Source organism: Chrysemys picta, chromosome 24, assembly GCF_011386835.1.
Source record: "Chrysemys picta bellii isolate R12L10 chromosome 24, ASM1138683v2, whole genome shotgun sequence".
In the NCBI taxonomy this organism is placed as follows: Eukaryota; Metazoa; Chordata; order Testudines; family Emydidae; genus Chrysemys; species Chrysemys picta.
The window spans coordinates 6,810,760-6,824,392 of record NC_088814.1 but is presented as its reverse complement, the minus strand read 5'-3'; the positions used below and the strand labels follow the sequence as shown (position 1 = coordinate 6,824,392).

The following is a 13,633-nucleotide window of genomic DNA, read 5'->3' as shown; positions in this document are numbered from 1 at the left end:
GAGAGTGCCCTAACCACTGGGCTAAAAGTTATAAGGAGGGTACCACCAGCAGCTGCTCCTCCTCTTCCTGTTCTGTGAATCATAGGGTTAGAATGGACCACAAGAGTAATTTAGTCTAACCCCCTGCCAAGATGCAGGATTTGTTATGTCTAAACCATCCAAGACTGATGGGTATCCAGCCTCCTTTTGAAAACTTCCAGGGAAGAAGCTTCTACAACCTCCCTAGGCAGTCTGTTCCATTGTCCTACTGTTCTTACAGTTTTTCCTGAGATTTAATCTAAATCTGCTATGCTATAATTTGAACCCATTGTCTCTTGTCCTGCCTTCTGTGGCAAAAGAGAACAACTTTTCTCCATCTTTTTTTATGGCAGCCTTTCAAATATCTGAAGACCATTATCATATTTCCCCCCCTTAATCTCCCCTTTTCCAAACCGAATATACCCAGTTTCTTCAGTGTTTGCTCACATGGCTTGCATTCAGTCCCTTTGATCATTTTTGTTGCTTTCCTCTGGATCCTTACCAGTTTCTCTATACCTTTTCTATACATTGGTGACCAAAACTTGTTTTCAGTTTGACACAACTGAAACTTTTTTTCAATTTTTTTGAATGGCCAGTGAACTAAAATATTATTTGCCCAGCTGTCGTTTCGTATCCTTAAGCCAAGTGTCTGCATTACCCAAGAGAAAAAGAGAATTTGTTCCTGGTCTCACATGGCAACCTTTCTTCCTGTTGTCTGTTTCATGATTTGTTCTGTCCGTCCGTCTATATTCATTGTGCAGGCAGAGAAGCTTAAGTTTATAGGTTGCTGATGTTGGAGGGGAAGGGAATGTAATTTGTAAGCTTAAAGTTGTTGAGAGGGAACTTTTTGCTGGCTTTTGCTGATGCTGTAAGTTTCTTACCACATAAACAGGTGTGCCATATGCTCTTCTAACACTTCTTGGCTGGCCACAGGTGCTGAGCGCTACTGCTTGCAACTGTGCTTTCGTTCAGCAAGAATGTTTCCCATCCAGAAGCTCTCTAAGGAATTAGGAACACTTGGTGTTGAGAGACTATTGCGTGGGGGTTGTCAGTGGTATGTAGGGCTTGGGTTTTTTTTTTTGGGGGGGGGGGGGGGAGTAGGTTATGGGTCAGTTCTGTATAGACCAGAAGATTGCTTAATTGTCTCTCTCTCAGCAGCACCTTCTCTGTTTGGTTAGCTTTTCTAAAAAGTCCCCACTCCTTTGTTCAGCTCTAACTCTGACCCCTGATATCAATTTGTTGAGAATGCAGTTGGGGAGGAGAATAATGGTCCTTGTCTAGCATTTTCAATTCACACCCCACTTTCTCACCAGTGTGGAGATTCTCTGGACTGTCTGTGCAAGTAGTGTTTCACTCTCCATCTCCTGACTGACTGCATTGCCTTTTGCTGCTAAATCGCTCTCTAATTTCAGGTGCTGAACTTTGCAAGAGGTTGAAATACTGGAGCTGAACCAGAGGCAGCAATGGTGGAAAAATCTGTAGGGTAGACAACTCATTAGATGCACAGAATATGTCTTATGTTGGTCAGACTCTTTGCTCTTGTTACAAGCTCTGTGGATCAAGTGCTAGATTATAGATGTTTGTACATCTGAGACTTTTCCCATGTATCGCTGTCTTCAGTGGCTGCTTGTAGCATTTTCTGTGAAGAAGCTTATCTATGGGGTAGACTCCAAAAAGTTGATCTAGGGAAAGAACTAGGTCAGGAGTGGTGCCCAGAAGATGGGGACTGTTTTCCAGTCCTATTGAGGGTGTTGCCAAATTGGATGGAGATGGCTTTAGTTTGGGATCTAGCAGAGGAGGACTTGGATGGAGGCTGTCTCGGATATAGATGGCTCTTCAATGTGAGCATATATCTAGTTCCACTGTGTTTCATTTGGGAGATGAGGGTTTGATCTCTCAATCTCCCTTCACATGTCCTGGAAAGTGAAGCCCATTGTAGACAAATTAACACTCTGCTTCTTTTCAGGTGAGTGTGGTACAGGACTCAGTCAATATCTCTGGCCAGAACACCATGAACATGGTGAAGGTACCTGAGTGCCGTTTGGCGGATGAGTTAGGAGGACTCTGGGAGAATTCTCGCTTCACAGACTGCTGTCTGTGTGTTGCAGGCCAGGAGTTCCAGGCTCACAAAGCCATACTGGCAGGTCGGTATTGACTTGTGCAGGTCTTAGCAACATGGGAGACAGCAGCATCATGGCAGATGGAGTGCTCTCATAATAAGTCTGAGTTACTTCTGCTTTTAGGAAAATGCTCCAGGAAATAGCAGCAAAAGGTGCCTCGGATCCCTGCCAACTATAGTTCTATAGTGAAAGATCCTGCTTTGAATATGGCAGCTAATTTACTGCCATAATGTTGCTGGGGATGGGGGAGGGGTTCTCCTCCCCTTTAATGGAATTGCCTGCTTCCTCACTAGATGAGAATAGTGAGGAGGGATGTTTGTGATTGACACTGTATTGTGTCCCCCAAAGCAGCTGCGGAGGGAGGTTACCAGCTTTTTCTGAAGCATCTTTGCTTAGGTCCATGAACTATATTTGACTGCAATAGATCTCTGCATTTGCTCTTCAGCCTTGTTTGAAGGGCCACAGGGAATCCTGAGTTACACATTTAAAAGTTACATTGACACTGGGTCACCAAAAGAGTTTTTATAGGTGTAATAGTATTTTGAGTTTATGACTGCTGCTATCTTGTAATATTTCCTGTCTTAATACCAAGGAAATTGGGGAGGGAAAGCTACTGAGTATTACCCCTTCTCCCCCAGAGGAGCTGAAGGTTATATTTCTCTAGTATTTTTAATCGTATTTGTTTTATTCCCCCCCCCCCAGCACGTTCCCCAGTTTTCAGTGCCATGTTTGAACATGAGATGGAAGAAAGTAAAAAGGTAAGTGTCTAAAAAGAGAAGGAGCTTTCCCAGCTGGGTGAATAGATCTCAGGTCAATTCTTAATATCCTTGATGATTTGATAATGCCTGGTAGCAGCTGATGTAACTCATAGTGCAAATTTTTGAACATTTGGGTTTTTTTTCATATTAGATACAGGACTCTGTTTTAGCTGCCCTGGAGGGAGGAAGAAAGATCAATGAGACAGTTGTGATCTTTGTTACGCTTGATAAAGAGTGTACGGTAGAATAGGGACAATTAGAGGCTATTAAATAAAACAGAACCTTTTTTACTCCCTCTACACACTTTTGTGAGCAGTACACGTTGCTTAAGAGTTCTCTGTATAAATACTTTTAAAATTGAGAAAACTCTAATATAAAGAGATCTGTCTCTAGCATTGTGTCAGGATCTTAATAATCTTCATTCTCCTGAAACAGAATCGGGTTGAAATCAATGATGTGGAACCTGAAGTTTTTAAGGAAATGATGTGCTTTATTTACACGGGGAAGGCACCAAACCTCGACAAAATGGCTGACGATTTGCTGGCAGCTGCTGACAAGGTACAGTTGGGATTTGTGGTTGTTCGGGGGATTGGCAATGACATATGCCTTGTTTTACATGGTGAGACTTGGAGATTGCGGCATTGATGTTTTCGCAGAGATCCTTGAACTGTACTAAGGGAGTGTTGGGTGAGCTTAAATGAGCATGTGTGCACACCTGCACTAATGCGCATGTGTTTCTTGCTGAAACAAACACCTGGGCAGTTCTGTTGAACTGCTCCTATTAACTGGACCTAGTCTTATATAACATAGGAAAAATGATAGATACAAAATGTAACTCGTAAGAGGAATTAATGCAAACCGTTCTGTCCTCAGTTCAAGTAGTGAGAGGAGATGGGGCACCTCTGTTCTATTAAATTCATGATGGTCATAAATATTTGTCACAAGTGCTCATTTGAAAAACTGTCCTAGAACTCAGGGTTAATCTCTGTTCATCATAATCTAGCATATGAGCTGGGGGTGAGGTAGGAGGAAAGTTCAGAGTGGAACCAGAACTAAGTGGCCAAGGCATTGAATCTCAAAAGTAGCATTCTGTTTTGCCAGACAGGGATCATAGTCTTAGTCTTTGCTTTTCCCTCTGGGCTGGTTGGTAGTAGCAGCTTCTAGCAGGGATGCTCTGAACATAAGGGAGATAGAGAATGATGTTTGCAGTTTGAGGAGAAATGGGTCCACTGGAGGAAGCTTCTTGCCTTAACCCTGCTGTGACTTTGCAGGGCTAATGCAGGAAGTATCGGGGATATTCTGGCTAGAGGGCTGGTGGTAGTCCTTGTCTGGCAAGAGCACTGCAGTGGCCTAGCCTGCCAGCCTCTGTCCACCTCCCTTTGGAGCACCAAGGACAGAAGATGCGTTGCTGGCCTATGAGTCATATTTACTGGTGGAAATTCTTAATCTGTAACCAGAATTTTTATTTCCTTTCTTTTGCTTTTAAAAGTGAACTTAGTGCTGGTGAAAGGTGCCAGTTTGACAGCACTGGAGACTAAAGTCCTCTATTTATCCACCAAACAGGTTCAGCACGGGTAGCAGCAGTGCAAGATTCTCCACACTGCCCTGCCATTGTGCCTCAACTCTGACCTGGAGGGACCACCTCTAGGGGTGAGAGCGTAGTTCAGTCTCCATGCTTCTTCAGTCCTTGGATTCTCTTGTGGGTGCCAATTAGCGTGGTGGATTTTAAGATGTGGATGCATGTAACTTTGTTCCACACAAACCACCATGCAGCCATCAAATAGTAACCACTTCCTGTCACTACTGACCAGGGCCTAATTGAAACTGGTGATGTGGAAGTGAAATGCTCCATATGGGGGCTTCGTAATGGCATAACTAGAATTAAAATGGGGAATAATACAAGCAGATCCTCGGGCACAATATAACCATTGCCATGTGTTTTATTCTGTATTTAAATAATATTGATTGAAAGCTCAGATACCATCTTTAGCTGAGGCAAGAGTAAATAAACAGCAGAAGTATTTTAAGGGCAGAGAGTCGGCTTTAAATTTGAATTTCTTGCCTTTAAATATAGCTTTTCCCTTTAAACTCCTCATGTGTCTTTTTAAAAGCAGAAACAGAATCTTTCATGAAAGCATATAAAACATCTAATATTTGCCCAAGAGACCTGAAACAGCTTCTTCTGAACTCTTCCAGTCTCTTGGGGGAAAATATGTAATTAGACCCAAAACAAAACAAAACACGTCTTCTAAACCCAGGAGACACTATTTCAGTCTCTTGGGGAAGGACGCTATTAGGCAGTTTTTTCAAAAGTGTAATTAAGAAAGAAAGAAAAAAACTTTGTACCTGAGATACAAGAATGTCTACTTTTTGTCCAATTACATCACTGGGAGCTGTTATTCGTAGTGAAAAACCGTGTGAAAATTGTGTGTGGAGAAAGAAATGTATTCACTATACACAGAAAATAATTTTAAGCTTCTATTAACACAGACAATAATATGGAATAACTGCTTGCAAAACATCCTCCTTGTCCCCTAGTTGAAACTCTTTCAGTTAGAATTTACTAGCTTAATTTGTATATTTCCCTTTCTCACATAGAGGTCAAACTATTAAATAGACTTGCCATCCTCCCTTAGATTCTTTGGCAGGAGAAAACTGTCCTTGCTGTGAGTGCCATGGGTCAAGTTGAAAGGACCATTTATTACCAAGTTTTTTATAAATGAAAAATGTCTTTTCTTATATGAAGCCATTGATTTTAACCTTAACTATAATGGAATAAAGTCCACCAGAATGTCTAAAAATTAGTTTTACACAATGCCTTTCATACTGTGAGCATCGCAAATGAGGTAGACACCAGCACTATAGTGACTGTAGGTAAACTAAGCAGTCCTTATGAGTCCAGAAGTAGTTCATACACAGTCTCTCACATATTAATTATCAGAGGGGTAGCCGTGTTAGTCTGGATCTGTAAAAAGCAACAAAGAGTCCTGTGGCACCTTAAAGACTAACAGATGTATTGGAGCATAAGCTTTCGTGGGTGAATACCCACTTCGTCAGGCGCATGGAGGATCTGCCATTAATACAGCTTCTCATCCCAAAGGATTGCAAAAAACACTATAAACTATACACAAGGATCATTGTATCCACCACTGCAGTATAGTTACCTCTCAGATGAAAAGCAGCAGCTCTTTAACAACACTCAATAATGATACTCATCATTTTAAGATAAGAAGTGAGAAAAACCTTACCGTGTTTAAGTATTAGGAGAATTTATGTAGTCTGAATGTAACTACACAAGTTAGAATTTGGTCAGAATCCTGGGATTGCTGGCCTTATACTTGTGAAGGGCGTCGTGAGATTCATAATGAGTCAGGACCTCCGTTTTGTTTCATCCAAAAGCCATCAACTCCAGGGTCAGATCACACAGGCCAAGCTTTTCAAAAGTGACTTGTGATTCTAAGTGCCTCAACTTTTTGGTGCCCAACTGAAAGACTTTTAAAGTCTTATTTTAAGAGGCTGTATGCTCAGCACTTTCTAAAAATCAGATCCTTCTAAGCTGTCAAGTTCAGCACTCCAGATCACTGGTTGCTTTTTAAAACCTGGATCCTAGTGCCTACAGATTGTTTCAGTACAGATTCAGGTGCTGCAGGAAGTGGTGTGTGAGATTTGATAGCTGCTCTTCTTCTTCCTAGTGTTCCCTTTCCGTTTCTTATCAGACTACTGACCTGGCCCTACTGAGACCGTTGCAACACAGGATGACTAGAAACTGTTTGAGAAACACAAGTTAGAGTAGGGCTTTTGCCCATGCTTTTCAGATGTGCTATGATACTTTCAGTTTCTACTTGGATTATCAAAGGAAACAGGTAGAAAGGGCCTCTGTCTAACATTTTAATATAAAAGTAGTACTCTGTGTTTAAGCAAGCTTCATCTTGACTTGCAGAGAGCATTAATGGCAAAGAAACGGAGTGAAAACTGGAACGTAAGAACACCTATCGAGCATTTACCATAGCATAGGTTTGTCCACTGAACAAGAACCATATGTGTAACAATAGGGTAAGAGAAGCACTAGGTTTCAGCAATATGTGGTGTGAAATATCTGAGATAATAGGAGTTTAAAATGAGAGTTCCAGGTCATCCTTAAGCATGACAACGACACCTGTAATGCTGTAACACAAGAAGGCTGGGATAAGAGTTATGGTGGGTATGATGCCTGTCCATTCCTCTGCTCAGGGTGGGCACATAATTACTCTACTCTTTTGCTGGTCAGAAGCCTCTTATGAATACAGATTGTGTGTGTGTGTGTGTGTGTGTAACTAATAAAGTGGAAAGGTCTGTGCAACATGATAGCATAGTCTTTGTAACTGAAGGGAGAAGCAACACAAATAGAGCTTCAGTGCAGATCAAATTAAGGCTTTCTCCATTGTAACCATAAATTGGCTTCTTTTTTGCAGTATGCTCTGGAACGCTTGAAGGTGATGTGCGAGGATGCACTGTGCAGTAACCTGTCTGTGGAAAACGCAGCTGAGATTCTCATCCTGGCTGACCTACACAGTGCTGATCAGCTAAAAACTCAAGCTGTGGACTTCATTAACTAGTAAGTTTGCTCCAGTCTCACCCTTGGAGCAGGAATGAAACAAATGGAGGAGAAAACAAACTACTGAATTTACTCCAGTCCTCTTGTGACTAATAAACCCAGAGGGTGGGGGTAGTGATCTTCTTTAACCTTTATAGGTCTATAGTACCCAAATACAAACATAAATTTGTCTGGCATCCTAGAAAATGCCATTATTTCTAAGGATGAATTAATGAGTTATCTCTGGGTCAGTTGAGGGGAGGAGTTCTGTAGATTATTGAACTGTCCCGCCATTTCTGTGTTGTTGAGAACTTTTAAAATGTAAAATACCACTAGAGGGAGAGAGAAGTCATTAACATTTACAGATATTAATATAGCAGATATTTTCCTAAGTAAAATTGACTATATCAATGTCTGAAATCTTTTGTGGTGGTAGCCGATAATTGTCTTATCTCCCCGCTATGTGGTATATGTGGAGAAATCGTATCTCTTGTCATGAAGAGAGATACAGATACTAAAATATACTACAGAGATACTAAAAGAGAGATACATTGTGTCTTTCTGGCCTTGGAACATTCATGTTTGGATCATTAAATCTTACCATGCTGAAGGGACAGTGCAAAGCAAAAGCTAGACTGGCAGGATCAAAACTTGTGAACATACACTAAGTGATACAACATGTGCACTTATCAAGAGAGATTACAAAACAAGAGAGAGCGAACTTCCTCAGGGCATGTGAAAATAATCTGTTTTAATATTGTTTACCCAGCAAAATCAATACCTCCAGATTTTTAATGTTCTGTTTTCTTTCTAGTCATGCTTCTGATGTCATGGAGACCTCAGGCTGGAAGTCCATGGTGGTATCGCATCCTCATTTGGTGGCTGAGGCCTATCGCTCTTTGGCTTCTGCACAGTGTCCCTTCCTGGGACCACCACGTAAGCGACTGAAGCAATCCTAAGGCCGTGCCTGTCACATGACCCCATGTTTTTCTGGAAGCAGCAGCAGCCATTGCTGCTCTGACCTTGACCACCAAGTAGACAGCGCAATCTGAGGAGCTTTTACTCTGTTGTGGGGGGAAAGACTGCTTCGTGACACCCAGACTTTTTAAAACAGCACCAAGTAACTTGGGGAGAGGGGGGAGGGTGGGCCTGGGGCTCAGGGGCTGTTCAACCTAACGAATCCCTGTCGCTGCATCGTCTGTGTGTTCCCTTCGACTTGGCTGAGTCAATAACTACGGGGTTCTGTTTAAGCACCGGCCCACTCAGACTATCCCAGTAGTGGTACTGGCGGGAAATAATGTCTCTGTGTCTGACAGCACAGAACAAATCGTCAGACACCTGGAGCAAAGAGGACATTTTAGTTTTGGAGAGAGTAGGAAAAGAAGAGAATTTCCAATGAGGTTCCGAAGAGGAAGTACGTGGTGGGAGCTCCAGTAGTATTTATATAAAAGAATTTAAGTCCTTCCAGCTGTGCTAAAAACAGGACATTTGTGTAACTCCTTAATGCCATTCAGCAACAAGAAGATCAGTTTCTCTGTTAGTAGCACTTGTATGTTGATTGCAAAAAAAAAAAAAAAACAAAAAACTTTTTACTAAATGACAAGTTGAAGTGAAAAGGGACAGCAAAAGGCTGTGTGCTGAGGAGGATGTGAATAAACTAAAGGCAGCCTTTGCAAATCTACATTGGCTTTCCAGGACCGGCAAATCCTTGATCTGAAGTGTGCTGTCTGACAAGGACAATGGTTACCTGTTTTTAGATATTGTGGGAAATGTTTTTGGCATTTTTCCCTGCTTTATTTTTTCCCCTTTTTTAAAAAAAAAAAAAAAAAAAAGAGAAGTTTTATTGTACATGAATGCTGCGTCAAAGGTTCCTATCCTGAGTTGCTAAATGATTCTGATCAACTGTTTGTACCTGATTTGCTGACTGTCTAGGAGCCAGTCCTGTTCCTTTCTATTAGTCACTCTTCTTACAGGGAAGAAGTTCCAAAATAGCTGGTAATTTTTTTTCTTTTTGAAAATATAAATAATTACTATTTTGTACTGTGTGGTATCTTTTTTTTTGTCTGTCTTGTTCCCTCTATTTTTAGACTCCTCACAGTTGAAAACCAATTCCCCAAGGGTTCAGTTTCAGTCGGGGTATATACTGACACGCCCATTCCCAGAATCCAAATGGGATTTATTAAGGGAGGTTGTGCACAGAGCTGCAATGCCAAATTACATTTTATTCCTCTTAGCAGATATTGCCAAAATACCTGAGAACGTTTTGTTTTAATACTCAATGAAGTTGATCCCTAGCCTTACCTGTGTCTGTATTTAGATATAAATGGGAACGGAGCGCAGTTGTTCAACTGATTTATAACAGCAGTATGAAAGGCTGAATGCGGGGGAGAGAGGCCATCTGTTTGGGCCATCATTAGGCCCAGATATCCAGGGAGATTAAATTGAAGCACACTGCTTCAGGATGGTGGGAAACTGTTCTGGCTTCAAGATGTCCAGACAGGGCATGAAATGTACTATAGAGAACAATTTAGCTTTGTCTGGGAAATGGATTAGATTACTTTGTTTCTAATTTCTGATTCTATTATGATTCCCTTTCACAGCCTCTGTCTCTTGTGTGAAAGAAAGAACCTCCACTCAAATGCTCGTGGGTTGTTTTTTTTTTTCCTTTTTTTTTTAATCTGACGCTGTCTATATTTTTATCAAATGGTGACTTGCAGGAAAGTGTTCCCCCCTACCCTCTCCTGTGTGCTAGGTCCTCAGCATATACACTGCCTTTTCCATATTTCACTTAGCTCATAAATTCCCATAATATATCTGTTGCTTAAACTCTGACTAAACCTGTGTGTGGGATTTAGTCTGCACTTCCTTTTAGGTAGAGTGAAGCATGTAGTCAACTGTTCACATTCTCCCCACTGCTCCAGCCTTGTAAGAGATGCAAACTAGCATCCCCAAGTTATAACTACTTTCTAACTTTAAAAGTTTGCTGCCAGTTAATTGAGCGGCATAAAGCTGTCTAATTATTCTAAGGAAGCTTTGTTTACTGAAAAGTTAAAACCACAAAGCTTTCAACCCGTTGGGATCGCATGACCAACTGTTCTGGGAGTCTCTCTGGCTCTGCCTTTCCTGGGGATTCAGACGTGCCTACAAGAAGGTAAATGGGTCTTGGCATCACTTGTCCCACCCCTTCTTTGGGGAGGTACTTACTGGAAAGCAAATTCAGATTTGGCAGTCTCTTTCCCAGAGGGATGGAGATATACCTGCAGGAAGGTAATCAGTTCTGGGACTTGTCTATCCCAGCCTTTCCTGTAGGGCCAGATAGGTCTCCAGGGTACACTCAGTGTCATGAAAGTTCTCTGTATTCGGATGCATGGAGGCGGCTACCTGTTCAGATGGTTCCAGTTGAATTAACACTTTATTCGTCAACTTCACACACTCTTTATTTTTATTTTTTTTAATTGTAAATGATACAGCTGAAGCCATCTGGTTATAACAACATCAGAGTTGGAGCATACTGTTCATAAACCTCCCACTGACATCCTCCCCTCCCCAGTTCTGAAATGTAATTTGAGTTAACTCTCAATCTGTGGCATGTGTTGTTACTGCCGAGATGTTGGTGCCAGTGGAACAGTTGGAGATTTGAATTCCACAAGGAGAGGCATTTTTATCAAAACAATATTTCAGAGCGACGTTTTTACAGAATCTTCTCAGCCACAGTGCGGCTATGCTGAGATCCGAATTAAGTATTTGGTCTTGGCCCTGTGGCCCCGATTTCTTCTTCCTCCCCCTCCCCCCCCCCGCCTTAATACATTGTTACAGGGATATACCCAAGCTTTGTGTATAGTCACACATCTGTCTCCATCTGCATGTTATCTCCCTGCTCACACTTCCTCCAGTTGCTTCCACACTAAGCTAGAGGGGCTGCTACTTTCTCAGGGGGAATGAGAAATACCTGCACGAACTTATTAGCTTCTTCAGTCAGCAGTAGGGTATACATCAGCCTAAGCCCAGAAGGAGTGTCTGCTTTTTCTGAGCATCCAAGCACCGACTGATCAGTTGCTGGCCAAAGAGCTCTCTCACGGACTGCCCCTTGGGCTTTCTGTTTATTATAGAGTCAGAGTCTACTGAGGTATTTTTCTCCTTATTGTGTAAGTTTTTCCAGATGAAAGGAAACAGCTTGTCTGCGAACAAACAACTGAGCGGGGAGAACTGCTGTGCTTTGAAACCGTCTCTTGCTTTGTTCTGGCTCTAAAACTGCTGTTAAGGACAACATACTATCTTTGTAAAATCTCTGTTATGACTCCTTCCACTTTCCTTTGTTTCAGAAGACTTCTCGAGTTCAGTGCAATGTTTTCTGCGAAGGCTATGCTAAAATAATTATCTTGTTTAATCCGTTTGGGCCATGCAGATCTTCTTTCTCTCTCCCTCTCTCATGACTCCTTTCAAACTTGTGATTCAGAATTACTTAACTTGTTTATTTCTAATGACTTTTCAGTTAATTTAATATGAAAGTATTTCATTATACAAGGTGTCTCTCTCTGCTTCCCCCTCTCCTCCCCAACCTCCTGCCACTTGGAGCTTTGCCTTTGATTCCAGACACATGCAGCAGCAAATTCTGACTGGGCAATTCTTGTTTCTGTTACTTATCACAAAATTAACCTTAAAAGCACCAGTGGTGCTGCTTTAGTGTGCACAGGAATCAGTGGTTTAAGCAGATTAGTGCCGAGTTTGACTGTACAATAAACCGGACCAAAAAAATTGGGAGACAGTGGAAAATATCATGGAGTTGGAGAAATAATACACAGGGGCATAGAGAAGTTAAAAATGTAGACATGAAATAACCAAATGAGAACTGTGAATTAGACTCTTTTTCCGATAGAAGATGTCCCTTCAGGTCAGAGTTGAGGTTTGTTTGGCAGAGAGTGGTTTGAAGAAGTTTGCACTACTGATTTTTGCTGTACTTATTTGGTACCTCAGATTTCAGTCTCCGGGACTCAGTCACTAAATTCACTGGAAGAAGAACTGTAATAAAAATATTGGAGGGGACAGAGGGAATTGTCATTCAGTCAAGAGTAATACAAGAGAATACACCTGGGCAATAATCCGAAACTCAGAGATTCTTTGGAAAGAAGATAATTGGAAAGTAGTGATGCCAAAAGAAAGCTAGGAGAGCCGGTGAACCGTAAATTGGATAGCAGGTTACAATGCAGTAAGGAAGCCAAAATACAGACAATTTTGGGTTGCATGGGCAGAAGTATTGCTTCATGGGCTATTCCCGTGGTGTTCCCTCTGTACCAGCCCTGATGAGACCAAAGCTAAGAATTATTTACCTCAACTACCAGGCATTAATTTGGAAGGAATTCAGAGAAGAAAACTCAAAGATTAGTTAAAATTATTGCCATTTGGCAAGGGTACGTAACTGTTTACTGTTCAACTACACCTCTCCCCCGATACAACGCTGTCCTCGGGAGCCAAAAAATCTTACTGCGTTATATTGAACTTGCTTTGATCCGTCGGAGTGCCCAGCCCCGCCCCCCGAGGAGCACTGCTTCACCGCGTTCTATCCGAATTCGTGTTCTATCGGGTTGCGTTATATCAGGGTAGAGGTATATTTGTACAAAGAGCAAGGAGGAGATGAATCCAGTTTTCAGACAGGCAGGGGTGTAAAACTAGGCTGACTATCAGGAAACCTTTCCTGTTACTGAGGTTCTGGATAGTCTCTCAGAAGCGGTGGGTATCCCATCACTTTTAAGTAATTCAAAACTAGACTAGACAAAGCACTTCAGTATGCAATGGGGAATGGATGAAGCTGGCATGGGGATGGACGTGGTGACCTACCTAACATAGTGGTCCTCCAGTGAGTTTCATACTGTGGAGCTCGTCCTTTTATGGATCAGTCTCTTCCCTTTATCTTATATCTTTCCTGTGATGGCAATAGAGTTTGGTTATCTGGAAAAATACCAATAGGACAGTCATAGGGAGACAACGTGAGCATGAACTCTATTAAGATGGTTGCAGCTGCTTGATTTAGGGTATTTTGTTCCCTTCCCCCCCCCCCCCCCCCCCACACACACACAACTCAATTTTTTACTTGTATTATTTTGTCCTTCCAGAACAGGACTGCATTTATTAGGACTGAATCTCCTTTCATTGCCTGGGGCCCCTCC

At 41.9% G+C, this 13,633-nt stretch overlaps 1 protein-coding gene across 26 annotated transcripts in view; it reads left to right on the top strand.

The window, feature by feature from the left end:
* SPOP (speckle type BTB/POZ protein) overlaps positions 1-9,509 on the top strand; it is a 47,135-nt gene extending 37,626 nt beyond the window's left edge. For all 26 annotated transcript variants that reach the window (XM_008162674.4, XM_024100836.3, XM_008162662.4 and 23 more), the window contains 5 exons: positions 1,985-2,162; positions 2,841-2,896; positions 3,332-3,454; positions 7,348-7,490; positions 8,284-9,509. In XM_008162674.4, the coding sequence (XP_008160896.1) occupies positions 1,985-2,162; positions 2,841-2,896; positions 3,332-3,454; positions 7,348-7,490; positions 8,284-8,428 (645 nt within the window). In that variant the 3' untranslated portion in view covers positions 8,429-9,509. The remainder of the gene's footprint in view (positions 1-1,984; positions 2,163-2,840; positions 2,897-3,331; positions 3,455-7,347; positions 7,491-8,283) is intronic.
* Positions 9,510-13,633: the final 4,124 nt, after the last annotated feature.